The sequence below is a fragment of the Caretta caretta genome, chromosome 14 (assembly GCF_965140235.1).
Source record: "Caretta caretta isolate rCarCar2 chromosome 14, rCarCar1.hap1, whole genome shotgun sequence".
NCBI lineage: Eukaryota > Metazoa > Chordata > Testudines > Cheloniidae > Caretta > Caretta caretta.
Window position 1 is genome coordinate 2,777,921 of NC_134219.1, and position 14,318 is coordinate 2,792,238.

The 14,318-nt window shown below is 46.4% G+C and overlaps 1 protein-coding gene across 10 annotated transcripts in view; it reads left to right on the plus strand.

Moving 5' to 3' along the window:
* BAIAP2 (BAR/IMD domain containing adaptor protein 2) overlaps positions 1 to 14,318 on the plus strand; it is an 89,847-nt gene that overhangs the window by 31,395 nt on the left and 44,134 nt on the right. For all 10 annotated transcript variants that reach the window (XR_012664823.1, XR_012664824.1, XM_048818876.2 and 7 more), the window contains exons 4-6: positions 10,895 to 10,956; positions 11,734 to 11,805; positions 12,606 to 12,743. Coding sequence is in view for 8 of the 10 variants with exons in the window: in XM_048818876.2 (XP_048674833.2) it covers positions 10,895 to 10,956; positions 11,734 to 11,805; positions 12,606 to 12,743 (272 nt within the window). In the remaining 2 variants the exon portion in view is untranslated. The remainder of the gene's footprint in view (positions 1 to 10,894; positions 10,957 to 11,733; positions 11,806 to 12,605; positions 12,744 to 14,318) is intronic.

Consider the following 14,318-nt stretch of genomic DNA (forward strand, 5'->3'; position numbering starts at 1 on the left):
GAACGCGTACTCTGTACCCGTCGCTTCTGTAGCTTTGCTTCACTATTTGTAAAGGTTTCAGAGGAACAGCCGTGTTAGTCTGTATTCGCAAAAAGAAAAGGAGTACTTGTGGCACCTTAGAGACTAACCAATTTATTTGAGCATGAGCTTTCGTGAGCTACAGCTCACAACATCTGATGAAGTGAGCTGTAGCTCACGAAAGCTCATGCTCAAATAAATTGGTTAGTCTCTAAGGTGCCACAAGTACTCCTTTTCTTTTTACTATTTGTAAAGTGTCCATTGTCTGGGAATTTGACTTTCATAGGCTAGGCTTTCTTTAATGCTTTTCTGTACACTATAACCTTGGTCAAAACCATCGCTGTTACCATTCCCATTTCGCTGGGAAAAGCTGATCATCAACATCATGACTAAGGAGTACGAACATTAATTCAGTACAGTCCACTTAAAGCCAGCATCCACAAACCCTGCAGGAAATGGATTTTCCTCTGTAACATCAAAAGTACCAAAATGCAATGAAAACCCTTCTTAAATTAATGACTGCCCCAACAATGGATTTTCTGTTTTGGTGCCTGTATTGACTTCAGCAGGAAAGTTTTGGAGGCTGTGAAAGTCGGAGCTATTATGCAAATAAACATTTCCTGTTTACATAACCAAAATAGTTTTGTGAGACCGTGGGGTGCTGTTAAATGAACACCTGTTGAAAGAGCACATTGTTTAGTGGTCGTTTCTAGCCAGTCTCTACAGCATGGTAGGAACCTCTTATTTTTAGTTACTCCTCCAACAGTAATGTCTTTAAGAGAGATCACCAGCCTGTTGAGGCTCCCAAACTTGCCTACCTTTGAAGGCAGAGGTCTCAGTATCCCTAAATCTCAAAGAGGCTGCCTGTCCCTTTAACTGGGAATTGCTACAGCCCATAGCCTAACAAATGACTGACTCTCAATTAGCCAGTTTCTGCAATCCAATTAGTAACCTTGATAAGCCTGACAAATTTCAGATGGGGGCTGATTTTCTTTGTCTCTCCATTTTGGGTGGCGGAAGTGAGGGGGAGTGGGAAGGTTGCACTCTAAAAATTCTTATCACCTTCCAAACATCTGCTGGCGTATGTGAAAACAAAAGACCTTGTGAAAAGGAAAGAAGATTTATTGACTCCCATAGAAATAAGTCTGGAAATGAGACAGGCTGACTAGGGATTTCTTCACATGGGCTCGGTGGGTTCCAGAATGTTTTGTTATAGGTGTGTGCGTCAGAAAGGTGCATCATGCATATCAAAGTCGCTGTGTGCATAGCTGAATGGCAGGTTTCTCCTTGTCTCTTGGCTGAACGAACCTTTTCCAGCTATGCTATTTGACCAGGTACCGATAAAGTACTAGTGCATAACTTGTATGGGGTGTGTTAAGATGGCCTGAGATTATTGGTGATTAACAGGAAAGTCAACTTAACTCTCTCTTCTTTGAGTTCTCACCTACCATTTGATAAGACTGGTATGGAAAGTTGAGAGAGAAATGTCTCTCTCCACTTAGCTTACCTCTTGCATTTCTCAGCACTTTGCATGTAGCTAGAGTCCCCTGTTTCTGTAACTTCCATACCAGAGGTACCTTTTTATTTTTTTAAGAGAAAAATGTGACTGCAAAACCACGAAAACGGGCATGACAAACCTGGAGCTACTGGTACTTGAGGTTTTACTGTAAACTAGCTTTCAAGATACCATTGTTCCTTCAAATACATGCGGTTTGTTCTCGCTCTTCCTGTGATAAAGCTGCTCGTTGCCTTAGAAGAAAATGCTGTCATTCTGAGTAACCAGAAGTTTTAAAGGTTTCAGAGTTTTTTAAATGGAATGTCTTCCCCCACCTGCCTTCTAGGGGAGACCTGCTCTGCAAGAAGCAGGCCTAGTCGTTCAGGTTTATGGATATCACTAACAGATTCTGTGTCCTGTATGAAGAAGGCTACAGCTGCTGTGATGCTGAACCAGCACCTATCAACAATTCTTGTTCCTCTGCCACATTTGGGCATTGGAGGCATTTGTTTCCTCTCCCTCCCCCTTCCCTTCACTAGGGTTACTGGTGCTCAAATGCAGAAGGTTCATGTAATTTCTTGTTGGCTGAGTCCTTGCCATTGTAATGAGGTCTGTATATTGATGACCTCCTGTGTCAGCTAATTAGTACTTTACCCTGAATATAGTCACTACCTCTCCCCTGTGTAAGCTTCCTGGGTAATTGGACATTGGAGATGCACTGATGAATGCCGGGGGAGGGGGGGAAAATGCATGTATTTGGAGGGGAACAGCTACCTAAAAGAAAAGAGCTGACCCTTGGTGCAGAATCTCTTTAACATATAAGTAGTAAAAATGCAGCTAGATAACTGCTTAGTTTAAAAAAAAAAAAAAAAAAAGTTAATTTTCTGTAATATGCTAGACTTTTGAGTTTGCTTTAAATACAGGGGAAAAGCAGCTGACCTATTCTATGGCTTCTCTCGTGTTTAAATAAAGAAACTAGATCCAGTTTGTCTAATAGTTGGATCCCAATAAACGATGGGACCAGAATTGATCAACTGCAAAGATTTCCTCCGCTTTCCAGCGCAGTCCCAGAGGGCTGGTGGGTTGCTAATAGAACTCTGGAAATGCTTGTTCGGTTTTTTTAGCTGCAGGAAATAAATGGAGGCAAACCATTTCAAGAGGAAATGGAGCATTTGTACTAAACTTGTGCCAGGCACTGGGCTGGGTGACCCACCCCCTGCCCCAGCTACAGATGTTTGAAGCTTGATCTTGCTCCCTGTTGCTTTTTAGAATGGATGATGGCAAAGTCAAGTCCTCAAATCGTGTTGCTTGGCTGAGGCTTCAGTCTTGAAACAAATGTCTCCGTAACCTGGATCCCATCTGTACCATTTGCTGCATTTCATCGGCTTGAAGCCCAGATGTTAACATTGAGAAGAAATAAGATTGTAAAACAAGGATGAAAACATAACCATTGTGTTTAACAAATCTCACTGGTGTGGAGAAGTCCAGTTTCACCAAGTGCCTAATGTATCCTTGAGGATGGACTGCATGAGAGCTATATGCAATTAGAATGGTTCACAGGGGGCTGTTACATTCCATAAGAATCCATGGAGCAGCTGTTCCTAAGCCTCTGCAGAACTGAGCTCCAGCTACCATTTCCTGGTATCCAAATGGTACAAGTCTGACTTACTGGTGATCTATCGGTCCCCTGTGTTATACAAACAGATGAAATGGGGCGTGATCTCCTGACAGCCACCCCCGCTCCTCCCCACATCGTCCAAAACTTAAGAGACTGGTTGTACTTCCAGGGTGAAATTCTGGCCCTATTGAAGTCCAATGGCAAAACTCCTACTGATGTCAATGGGGCCAGGATTTCACCCCTGGTCGTTAAACTTTCCTCAGTGCAGCTCTGTACACAGCATAAGCAATGATTTGTTTCCCCCAAAGATGCCAGACCAGCCTTATTCAACGAATGCCCAAAGTCCCTCCACACAAGCAGGGCTGAAATGAGCTGTTACTTGGCCCCATTGGGTGGGGAAAAAAGCACAATTCTCTTCGTGGGCTTGTCTTCCTTCTCTAAGCACTAAAACTCTGGCTGCACAAGCTGTCCTACTTCTGAGGCGCTGCCATTCATTCTCCTTGGATTTGAATGCCTTTTGCTTGACATCAAAGGATTTAGCTAAAGGCATCTAACCAGCCATTGAAAAATCTGATTGATCTTCATCTAGGGTTTCAGGACACACAATCTTGCAATCCATCTGCTTTGCTAGTGTCGCCAGTTTTATTTCTTAACTGTTTAAAATGCCTTTTTGTTTTTTGCTCCCCTTGGTAGTATTCTAGCCTCCAGAGCTTCTCCCCATCCATGTTAACCATAACGAGGGGATACCTCCTGCACAAATAGGAAAACATGGGCTGTCTTCTGGCCACGTCCCCCCAGCACTCCTTTCTGGTTCAGCTTCATCTTTGGGTTTTTACATATTTAAGAGAGCTGAATTTCCCTGACTTCCTGCCATGCTGGCAACATAGAGGAAGGTAAGATTAGCCCAGCGGAGGGCAACAAAAATGATTAGGGGGCTGGGGCACATGATTTACGAGGAGAGGCTGAGGGAACTGGGATTATTTAGTCTGCAGAAGAGAAGAGGTGAGAGGGGATTTGATAGCAGCCTTCAGTTACCTGAAGGGGGGGTCCAAAGAGGATGGAGCTAGGCTGTTCTCAGTGGTGGCAGATGACAGAACAAGGAGCAATGGTCTCAAGTTGCAGTGGGGGAGGTCTCGGTTGGATATTAGGAAACACTATTTCACTAGGAGGGTGGTGAAGCACTGGAATGCATTACCTAGGGAGGTGGTGGAATCTCCATCCTTAGAGGTTTTTAAGGCCCGGCTTGACAAAGCCCTGGCTGGGATAATTTAGTTGGTGTTGCTCCTGCTTTGAGTAGGGAGTTGGGCTAGATACCGCCTGAGGTCTCTTCCAACCCTGATATTCTGATTCTAAGATTGGCTGCCCACAGGCAGGCCAAGAATCTCATTCCCCTTGAACTGCCACAGCTGAGGTTTCCTTTACTCTGTTTGGGGGAGGCATGAAATAAAACTGCTGCCAAGTTGCTCCTAGATGAGGATTACAAATATCCCCGTACAGACCTGTTCCCCTAGAATCCTGCTTTCAGCTGATCAAACTGCTGCCCAAATGCTGGGTTTCAGGCTTGTCTTTGGCCAAAGAATGATCGTTTCAGCGGTGGCTTTAAAAACAAGTAGTATTCCTCTCCTGATACCTCTTGCTCCGTTGATGTTCCATTTAAGGTAGCGTTGGGTAATGAAGACCTAGTTTTGAAGTGGTACCCAATTTATTTAATTGCCGTCTTTTTTTTCTTTTTAATTAAAGAGTCAACTTTCTTAATCAGTTGCTTGTGTCCTGTCTTCTCTGTTCCACTTCTACACCAGGGCTCTCCTGGTTTGGTTCAGAAGAATTGTTTTGTCAGCATTGTTAGTGTTCCACTTTGGTCAAGAGGTACCTCCTCTGTAGAGCAAACTTGTAGCTATCTGCCTTCTACTGCATTTAGAATTGCTGAGATGCTTCCAGAAAGGTGAGTTTATAATCAGGGATAAATCTGGAAGTGAGGAGAACACTTTTATCAGTGCACCCTGTCTTTTTAGTCTGTAAGCTCTAGGTCAGCTGCTGTTTGTATCTTTGTGTATTCTACACTACAGAGGACAATTTGTATGTGTGGGGTCCTCCAGTGTGGTCTCAGGAGTACCTGCAAACGCTAACATGTGCCTGTTGTGATATGTTCAGGCTTCCCTGTAGTCAGCAAGCCCTGGACTTCGCAGCTTTATTTTTTTAATGTGGTTTTGTTGTGGGAATAGGGTGACCAGATAGCAAGTGTGAAAAATTGGGACACTTTTTTTTTTTCCCAGGGCTGGGATGGTGTAGTTGCGTATGTAAGACACAGGCCCTAATATTGGGACGGCTGGTCACCCTATGTAGGAAGCCTGGTTAAAGTGGTTCTTGCATTTTCCTCTGAAAGGTTCGTGGTCAGTTCAGTCAAAGCTAAATGAGTCTGACGGGGGTGTGTGTGTGTGTGGGGGGGGGGATTGTGTCCCTTCTTTGGCCTTCTCTTCACTGCTCAAGAGGTGGGGGGTTGTTTACCTCAGGGTAACTAATGCCTGTGCGCGATCCCGAGGTGCAAAGACCAGGCACTTGAGTTTTACTGCGAGGTAAGTTGCCCTAAATCCCCTCCAGAGGTTGCCCTCGGTAACTGCTCCTCGGGGTAAAACCCAAGTGCCGCGTCTGCCCTGTTTTTTCCGCTGGGTAGCTCCCATGCCTGAGTTACTCGAAGGTTAAAAAACCTTCTTTAGCAGTGAAGGCAAGGCCTTCGCCACTTTGATTGCATTGCAGGGTTGGCTTGTCACTGCTTGGCCCTTCCCCCACTCTCGGGGGGGGGGGGGGGCGCTCCCGGTCAGGCTGAACGCTCTTGGCTTGGCATGCTAAGTCTGGGGCAGGAGCCAATGCTTAGCCCCAGTGCTAGAGGAGATCAGACTTCTATTGGCAGGAATCTTGCAACTCTAGTGAGTTAGTGGCAAACTGTCTTGAGCCCATTGGCCCTTCGGACGTATTGTTTGATTGCTTTCCCAGCTCCAGCTTGGCTTCTCTCTCCCATTACAAGTCAGATTGGTTCGTGGATTTTTAGAACAAGTGGCAGCATGGCTTGAGAGTCTCTGTCCGATTGGCGTTACTCTGTGGTCTGATGCACTTAACCGCTTTATTGAAATGCATAATGGGGCAGGGGGGAGAGGAAATGGTTGTGGAGACCATCCCTAGGCCTGGAAAACCTCAAGGTGAAACTTTTCTCCGCACAAAGGGAGGTGCAGCCCTGTGTGTGTTGTTCCACCCTCTGCGAGGTTAGCATGCAAACTCTGGCTGATAGCAGCCCCAGAAAGCCATGTGAAACAACCTGTTTAGCTGTTTCTCTTTGGGTGTGGTGGGTTTAGAGCCCAGTGGACTCACAATGGTGCCTATAGTTCTCTGAAAATGGTTGTGTGAGTCAGACGTAGACTAAAATAGCAATTCTGGTTTGCTTTGTGTATCTAGTCTGTTTACATTCTTTGCAACCATGACATTGTCCCTACCTGACTCCGGACCTGACTTAGAGAGGTGTGTTTGGAGCACATGACAAAGAGCCAGAGTTCAACTCCCATTGCTGCCCCGTAGCCCCAGGCAAGTCTTAGCCACTGGCTGCTTTTCCCTACCAAGTGGGGGGGTTGTGTGAGTTAATTAACATGCGTGCGTAAGTAACTGTGTAACCCATGTGCTTGCCTCACTCCAAGTTCACTGCAAGGTGATGGTTGCGTTGGCGTTTCCATTACAAACACTGTTCTGTGTGGTGCCAAAACCCTGGACGTGGGAGTGACCTTTGCACATTTGTCATTCCAGTGATCTTGGGAGTAACTCATCCCTTTATACAAAGCCCTGCACAACCGGGTAGGCATCTTGATCAGGGCCTTTGGATGTTAGCAGGGTATAAGCCATAAATCCTCCTCCTGAAATTCACCAAACTCTCAGCAGCGAAAGATGTGCTCTCGTCCTGGATTAGTATGATGTTGCAGATTCTAATCCATGTCATAGACCCTTTTAAATACTTAAATTTGAATTTCCGTGAGGTTTTATTCACGGATTTTAACCCCTTCCTTGCTGCCGGGCCCTGTTTATCTTTGCAGCAGCTTTAAGATAAAATGACTTGGGTGGTGGCTTTTATAGACTTGTGTAGCTCAAGGTGAGCACTCTGAGCACGCCAATACATCCTGCAGTCTGGGAGAGGCTAACTGAGGTTTAGAAGTGCATTTTATCTGCTGCTAGTATCCCTGTGGCCATCCTGGAGGAAGCCTGGATTGGGGAGCTGCTGGGAATGGCTTGCATTCTGGTATAATAAATCTCTAGTATGTTGCCCGGGTCTGTGGTGCTGCTGCCATTGGGTGGGGAGAGCTACTCGTTTGTGCCACGTGTCCGGATTTTTTTTTATTTTTGAAGTGGGATTGGTTTCACCTCTGGTTGCCAGTGCTCGGAGGGCATTGTCTTGCAAGGGGCAAAGGGAGTTTGTAGAAAGAAAGCTGTAAACCAAGATTTAAAATCTTTGCCAGGAGGAGTCTCTAGGGTCGGGTTTAAAGTGTGTGTCTTGAGGGGTGGGGGGAAGGAAGGGGGTGTTACCTCTCCCTCTAATGCTTGGGATGGGCCCTTTCATCTTTTTCTGAATTAGACTGCAAACTTCTTGGAGCAGAGATGGCTCTCACTGGTTCTTTAAAGGGCTGGGCCCAGATGGTGCTTGACTGAATGTTTGTACACCCTCTTTATGAGAACCTCCACCCTTGCACAATGCAGTGAGAGGCGTGGTGTAAGCCAGACAGACCCAAGTTCCACTCGTGAGTCTGCCGTGAACAGTTCCTCCTGTGATGGTGGGTATATCACTTAACCTGCCTGGCTCCCTGTGAAATGGAGGTGGTGGTGTGAGAATTCGTGTCAGCAGAGTGCTTAGAAGATAAAAATGCATGTATTGATGCATTGTCCATGGAAGAAATCACAGCTGAGTTATAACATTACATCATTTTTCTTGTCCTCAATATAGAGAGAACCATGCGCTTCCCACCATTTAACTTTCACCTATCAACCGGAGAGCAATTTCCTGTAGGTTTTGTAGTGTTAACCTTTTGCCCAGACCTTCCCTTTCATGCATGAAACTATTCATTGCTGAGATTTGTGATGGTAACAGCTGGCTGTGAGAGCATTAAGGCTGAATAGCTTCTTCTTGAACTTTTTACACGGCTCTGCAAGGAGCCTTGTGGTGAGCCTCTGCTGGCTCATTGGCTAGAACAGCCCACATGATCCTTACATCGGCTTTTGGAGAAACTACCTGTGGAGAAGAGTGTGGGTTGAGATCACTCAGAACCAGGTTCTAGACAAGCTTGCTCTCCCCGAAACGCCAGAGTAGCCAGAATCCTGTGAAGTTTCAAATGGGGGAAATCCAAACTGCGCTTCCTCTCTCGCCCACTCCCCCAGTCCAGGTCAGCTGTCCCCCGTGGCTTTGCTTAATGCCTGTGGGTGCACTGGCATTGGATGCATGCTTTACCAACTTCCAAAGGTGCAGTTATAACCCTACCCTATCAAGCCATGAGTAGATAAGATTGTTACCCACCAGCTACTTGGTAATAACATAAGGGATTGGCGCTCAGTGGTAATTTTTTTTTAAATGTTGGGAAAAAGTTTTGAGAGAGAGCATGTGCAAATAAATTCAGCCCACAAAAGCAAGGCATCCCTTCCCCACCCCATCCCGGTTCATGTTGCTGCACACCATGGTACAATACACAACATGCATGGGTCTCAGCCCCGGTCAAGCCTAGACCCACTCCAATGGCTGGGCAGAGTGGTAACTTTAAATTCTATAAGTGCAGCCTGTCGTGGGTGGAAGTGAGACCCCTGACTTAAACACTTATGTGGTTCTTAGCCCTCTCTTTTTAGCCTGTTTAATTTGGGCACCTGTGTGTTGCCCGTGAGATGAGATTGTACCTGCTTTTCCCACCCTGATGTCGCTTCTTTCGGCATTATTTAGCTGTCTGAGGTTGGCCCTGTATAAGGCAGGGCTTGCTCCTGCCAGTCTCCTTGCACCAGGAGCTCAGGGTCTGCTCTGCAGGAACTGATCTTTAGTGAGGACTCTGTTTTTGTTACATTCCCTTTAATAGACAGACGCTTGCAGCCTGGCTGGTAGGTGCTGAGCGCTCACGAGAACAGAGCAGAATTAGCCAACACTGTGTAAAAGAGACTCAATCGGCCTGCGAGGTTACTTGGATCATCAGTTGTTGCCATGTGCAATTCCTAGCGCAGTGTATTGGGAGGGGGGTTATAATCCAGAAAGAGCCGTTTGGCAGCCCTGACTGTCAGCAGTGTGTCTTGGGTAGCGCTGTGGCCAGGACAAGTTCAGCAGGATGCTGACACTTGCCCTGTAAAATAGAAGAGGCTGGAAGCACAGAGAACTCCTGTCAGAGGAGGGAGGCTCAATTCAGGTCCCCACGGAGCTGCCACTGCCAAGCTATGGGAGAGCCCAGAGTGGCCATCCTGTCCTCGGAAGCAGGAGGGAGCTGGAGAAGGGTGAGAGAGCTGAGGGGAATTAGAGTAAAATAGTTCCTAACTGCATCGCTCCTCCGGTTCAAAACGGCCGTGCTTGATATGAGACACATCAGCAGGGCTGAGCTGGGATTAGCGGCTGTAACTATGGCTACTGTTCCTGCACTCAAGACCTTTTTCCCCCCACGTTTTTCCTTGACGGTAGCTTCACCACCTTTGCAGTGTGGGGCCGTGAGCAGCCTCTCTGGGCCCGTTACGTAGGCTCTTACTTCCTGCCCTTGCTACTGCTGGATTTCTGTGAATTGGTGTTTGTTCCCATATGGTATGTTCCTCTGACGAGACCTCATCTCCTTCTAGGACTGAAGCAACTCCCCTCTTCCAATATCTCTGCTCCATATTTTTGTTATAGCAGAGACTGGCTCTTGCAGGTGTTCCTTTTATTCTGTCGCTAAGGCGTCCATGGGGGGCTGACACATTGCCTCGTATCCTGAGGGATCTCCAAGTACTTCAAAAAACCATGCCCGGCTATAGAAAGAAGGGAGTGGGTTACTCCCCACTGAAATGCATTCTCTGCCGGGGGAGAATGCAGCAGCCATTCTGTGTCACCACTGCTGTATGCTCCAGTCTTTGAACGTGAGGAAGAACTTCCCTGTTGAGCTACGCTTGGCGGGGGAAAGGGATGTGGAATAGAATTATCCAGTCTGGACTCTGGCCAGGACACCAGGGCTAATGACCAAACACCTGGAGTAAGTGTCGAGGGGATCCCTTAATGACCATGGGTGGTGGGGGGATGTCCAAAAGCTAGAACCTTCAGCTTCACAGCACCCTCTAGTGCCATGCTGGGGAACAGGTTCAGTGCTGATTCAAGCTTGGGACTGTAGTAGCATGCTTGTGCTCCTCGGGGTGGTTGTAGCAAGCAGAACTATGCTTCCAGCGTGGTGAGACTCTTCCGGTACAGGCAGTTCACACTTGTGCAGGGTTCCAGGGTGCTCTGCTCATGCTGCTGCTTGTTCCTTATAATCAGAAAGGGGCAGCGTGTAGTTTTCCAACCCTCCTAGCTAGACATCTGCATGCTTGAGATTTAAATGAGCATCTGATGTAAACACACTGCATGGATGCCCAAGAGCCCTGAGCTTATTCTGTAAACTCAAACTGTAAAGCACTTAGTCTGATCTCTCATTCCTTCAATCTTGTTGATACTAATGCCCCCCTCCTTCCCAGCTGCATCGCTGTGTGTGATGTCTACAGAGAGTGGAGGGTCTTTAAAATCCTCTCCTTTTCTCTTGTCTTTCTAGGGGATGTTCTCTTCCAGATGGCAGAAGTTCACAGGCAGATTCAAAATCAGTTAGAAGAGATGGTAAGTACTGTACAGCTTGCAGACATGTTTTCTAGAGGAGTCTGGGTGGGCCAAATACATAGGGCGACCAGCAGGAAGCTTTGGGACCAGCAGCTGTGTCAGCAATTTGTTGGCCTTTAGCTGCATTTCAGTGTGGAACTGCACCACAGGACTGCACAGAGGGGATGCATGAAATAATTGCCAAGCGTTTAGCTAAGAGTAGAAACCTCACTTGGTAAACCCTGACTGAAGAAAAGAATAAATTGTGCGGGGAGGATCAAAAAAACACTAGGATGTCTAGAGAGCACTTGTAAAAATGGTATTGTCTGGGCAAAAGAGCCAGCTACTCAACAAATCTACTTCACGCAGAGCCAGTTAGCACTGGAGGACTTCGATACTGTGTCCAGGGAACACAATGGGCTTCAGTTTCTAATCCACAGAGACCGACTTTATCTAAAACTTGGTTGTTGGCCTGCTGATGTCCAGGCTCTCCATATGGGCTTCCATCTGTTTCTCTCAGACCGTCAAGCCTCTCTTCCTTTCTGTAGCCAATTATACACCTGTTTTTCCCGTACCCAATTGGCTGCCCTAATGTTAACGTACCTCTTTCTGTGTTGTATTCGCTATGTCTGTCTGTCTTCACGCTCTGTCTTGTTTCATCCACTGCTCTCCATCAGCCCCTTGTCTCTTCGTCATGAAACTATCCTCTCTATCACACGCTCATGCTCGCTCTGTGTAGTTGAATTCGAGGCCAGGTCAGTGTTTGCTAGAATACGTACTTTGGTTTTTGTCTTCAAGCTGAAGTCTTTTCACAACGAGCTACTGACGCAACTGGAGCAGAAAGTAGAACTGGATTCCAGGTATCTAAGTGTAAGTCCATCAGAACTTTATTTTAATGAGCATGTTCCCAGCTCTTCTTTTGACTTTCTCTTTGCTGCTGCCTTCTCCACCAGCGTTCCAAGCTTGTCCTAGTCAATATGGGGGTGCGAGTGTTCCACCTTGACTCTGCTTGTTTGGGATCTGAGTACCTTCATGTAATCCTGAATACAGAGGCAGGAGTTAGACTGGCCTCTTGGCATGCTGCAGATTTTTAGCAAAAAATATTCTGTTGATGCTCTAAAACCTGTGGGCTCTAACCATCTCAACCCTGTGATGGCCGCACTTAACCCTTTAATGTCTAATTCTGGCCCCCACGCGCATTGGTTCAGCGTACTGTAAGAAGCAGAATTTCCTGTTTAATCTGCATGAACTGATACTAATTATGAATGACTATTTATTTGCATTGTGGTAGTGTCCAGAATGTGCTAGGTGCTTTCCGATCATCTTGCACTCCTGGCGCTAAAGAGCATGCCGATTAACTTTCATTGCTGGTAGTGACTGCTCTTTTTTTAATTTGGTAGCCCACCATGAAACCACCAACAAGCTGATATTTCTGCTTTCTGGGTCATTGGGAATCTGGTATCCCCTCGTCTCCCAGAGGAGGATGGCTGCACAGTTGCCTTTTAAACATGCAGGTGTTCTAAAACATGCCTCCTGCATCAGGAACGAGGTTGTGGAGGCCGTGGCTACAAGGAGAATGTAAACCATGCTCATCAGGAGCAGAAAATCTCAGCTGATCTGCTGAGCCATTGTTTCAGCTATTCAGAGCTTCCCCCTGTTTTTATATTCAGGCTGCGCTGAAGAAATACCAGACTGAGCAAAGGAGCAAAGGGGATGCGCTAGAGAAATGCCAGGCAGAGCTGAAAAAACTTCGGAAGAAGAGCCAAGGGAGCAAAAACCCTCAGAAGTACTCGGACAAGGAGCTGCAGGTAGGACTTTTGACTGGCAGTCTGCTGTCAATACTCTCAGTGGTACTGACTGAAATGGGCCTTGCTGAGTGCTCCTTTGGTTGCTAAGTTCATAGGATCATAGAAATGTGGGGCTGGAAGGGACCTCGAGAAGTCATCTAGTCCTGTTGCCTGTATACAAAGTATGGTATACTAGACCATACCTGACAGGTGTTTGTCCAACTTGTTCTTAAAGTAATGGGGATTCCGCAACCTCCCTTGGAAGCCTATTCCAGAGCTTAGCTTTTTTTGTCTTTAGTCATCTTTTCTAAAGACTAAACATGCCCAGTTTTGTAACCTGGCCTCCTAGACCAGGTTATTCTAAACCTTTTATCACTTTTGTTGCTGTCCTCTGGACTATCTCCACTTTGTCCGTCTTTTGTAAAGCGTGGTACCCTGAACTGGACACAGCACTCCAGCTGAGGCCTCACCAGTGCTGGGTACAGCAGGGCTGTTACCTCTTGTGTCTTACGAACGACACTCTGGTTAACATACCCCAGAAGATTCGCCTTTTTCACAACTCCATCACATTGTTGACTCGTATTCAATTTGTGATCCACTATCACCCCCAGATCCTTTTTGCCGTACTATCACCTTAGAGACTAACCAATTTATCTGAGCATAATTAACTCTGAAGCAAATTGGGCATTAAATACTTCAGCCTCCTTGATGTCATCCATGTGTAGCTCGTCTTCCTCACTAGGTAGAGGACCAACAATCCCCTTTGGCTTTCTCTTGCTCCTAACGTATTTGTAGACCCTCTTCATATTGCTTTTTATGTGCCTTCCTAGGTGTAACTCCTCTTATACCTTAGCCTTTCTGCTTTTATCCCTATATGCTTGTGCTGTTCTTTTGTACTCCTCCTTAGCAGTTGGTCCATGTTTCCATTTATAGGATTCCTTTTTGATTTTTCAGGCCATTTAAAGAGCTCCTGCTGGAACCATACCGGCCTCTTACTATTCTTACCCTATATAGGGAGTTATTTTGCCCTTCACACATCACTCCCCAGAGGCAGCCCAAACGAGGAAGCCCCTTAGATAATGGCTCCCTGTTTTCCCATCACAAATGAGCTGAACACCCGCAAGGAGCGAAGGAGGGAGCATGGTCCAGACGATAGAACGTGGGACTGGAAATTAGGAGACCTGGCTCTTCAGTTGGCCATTAGACCCTGGGCAAATCACTTCACCTTTCTCTGCTCTCTCTAAACTGGCGAATGATATTCAGTTTTGCAAAGCGCTTTGAGATCTTCTGATGAAAAGCATTGTATAAGAGTCAGAAGTCAATTGGGCTCATTGGGCAGATGCAAGCCAGTTTCCCAGCAAACAATGGAATCATTTGGCTAGCATCCCATCCAGCTGCCTTTGACTGCTCTAATCTGATGGGATCAGGTCCAATTCACCCAGCTGCAGAATGGGTAAGTAGCCTTTCAGTGTGAGATTGAGCAAAACATGAACCCATGACCTTCAAGACTATATAGTCAAGCACCTTAACCACTCAGCCAGTACATTAATTAATTAATTCTGTGTCCTTGAATTGACTGCGATTGACTCTTCTCTT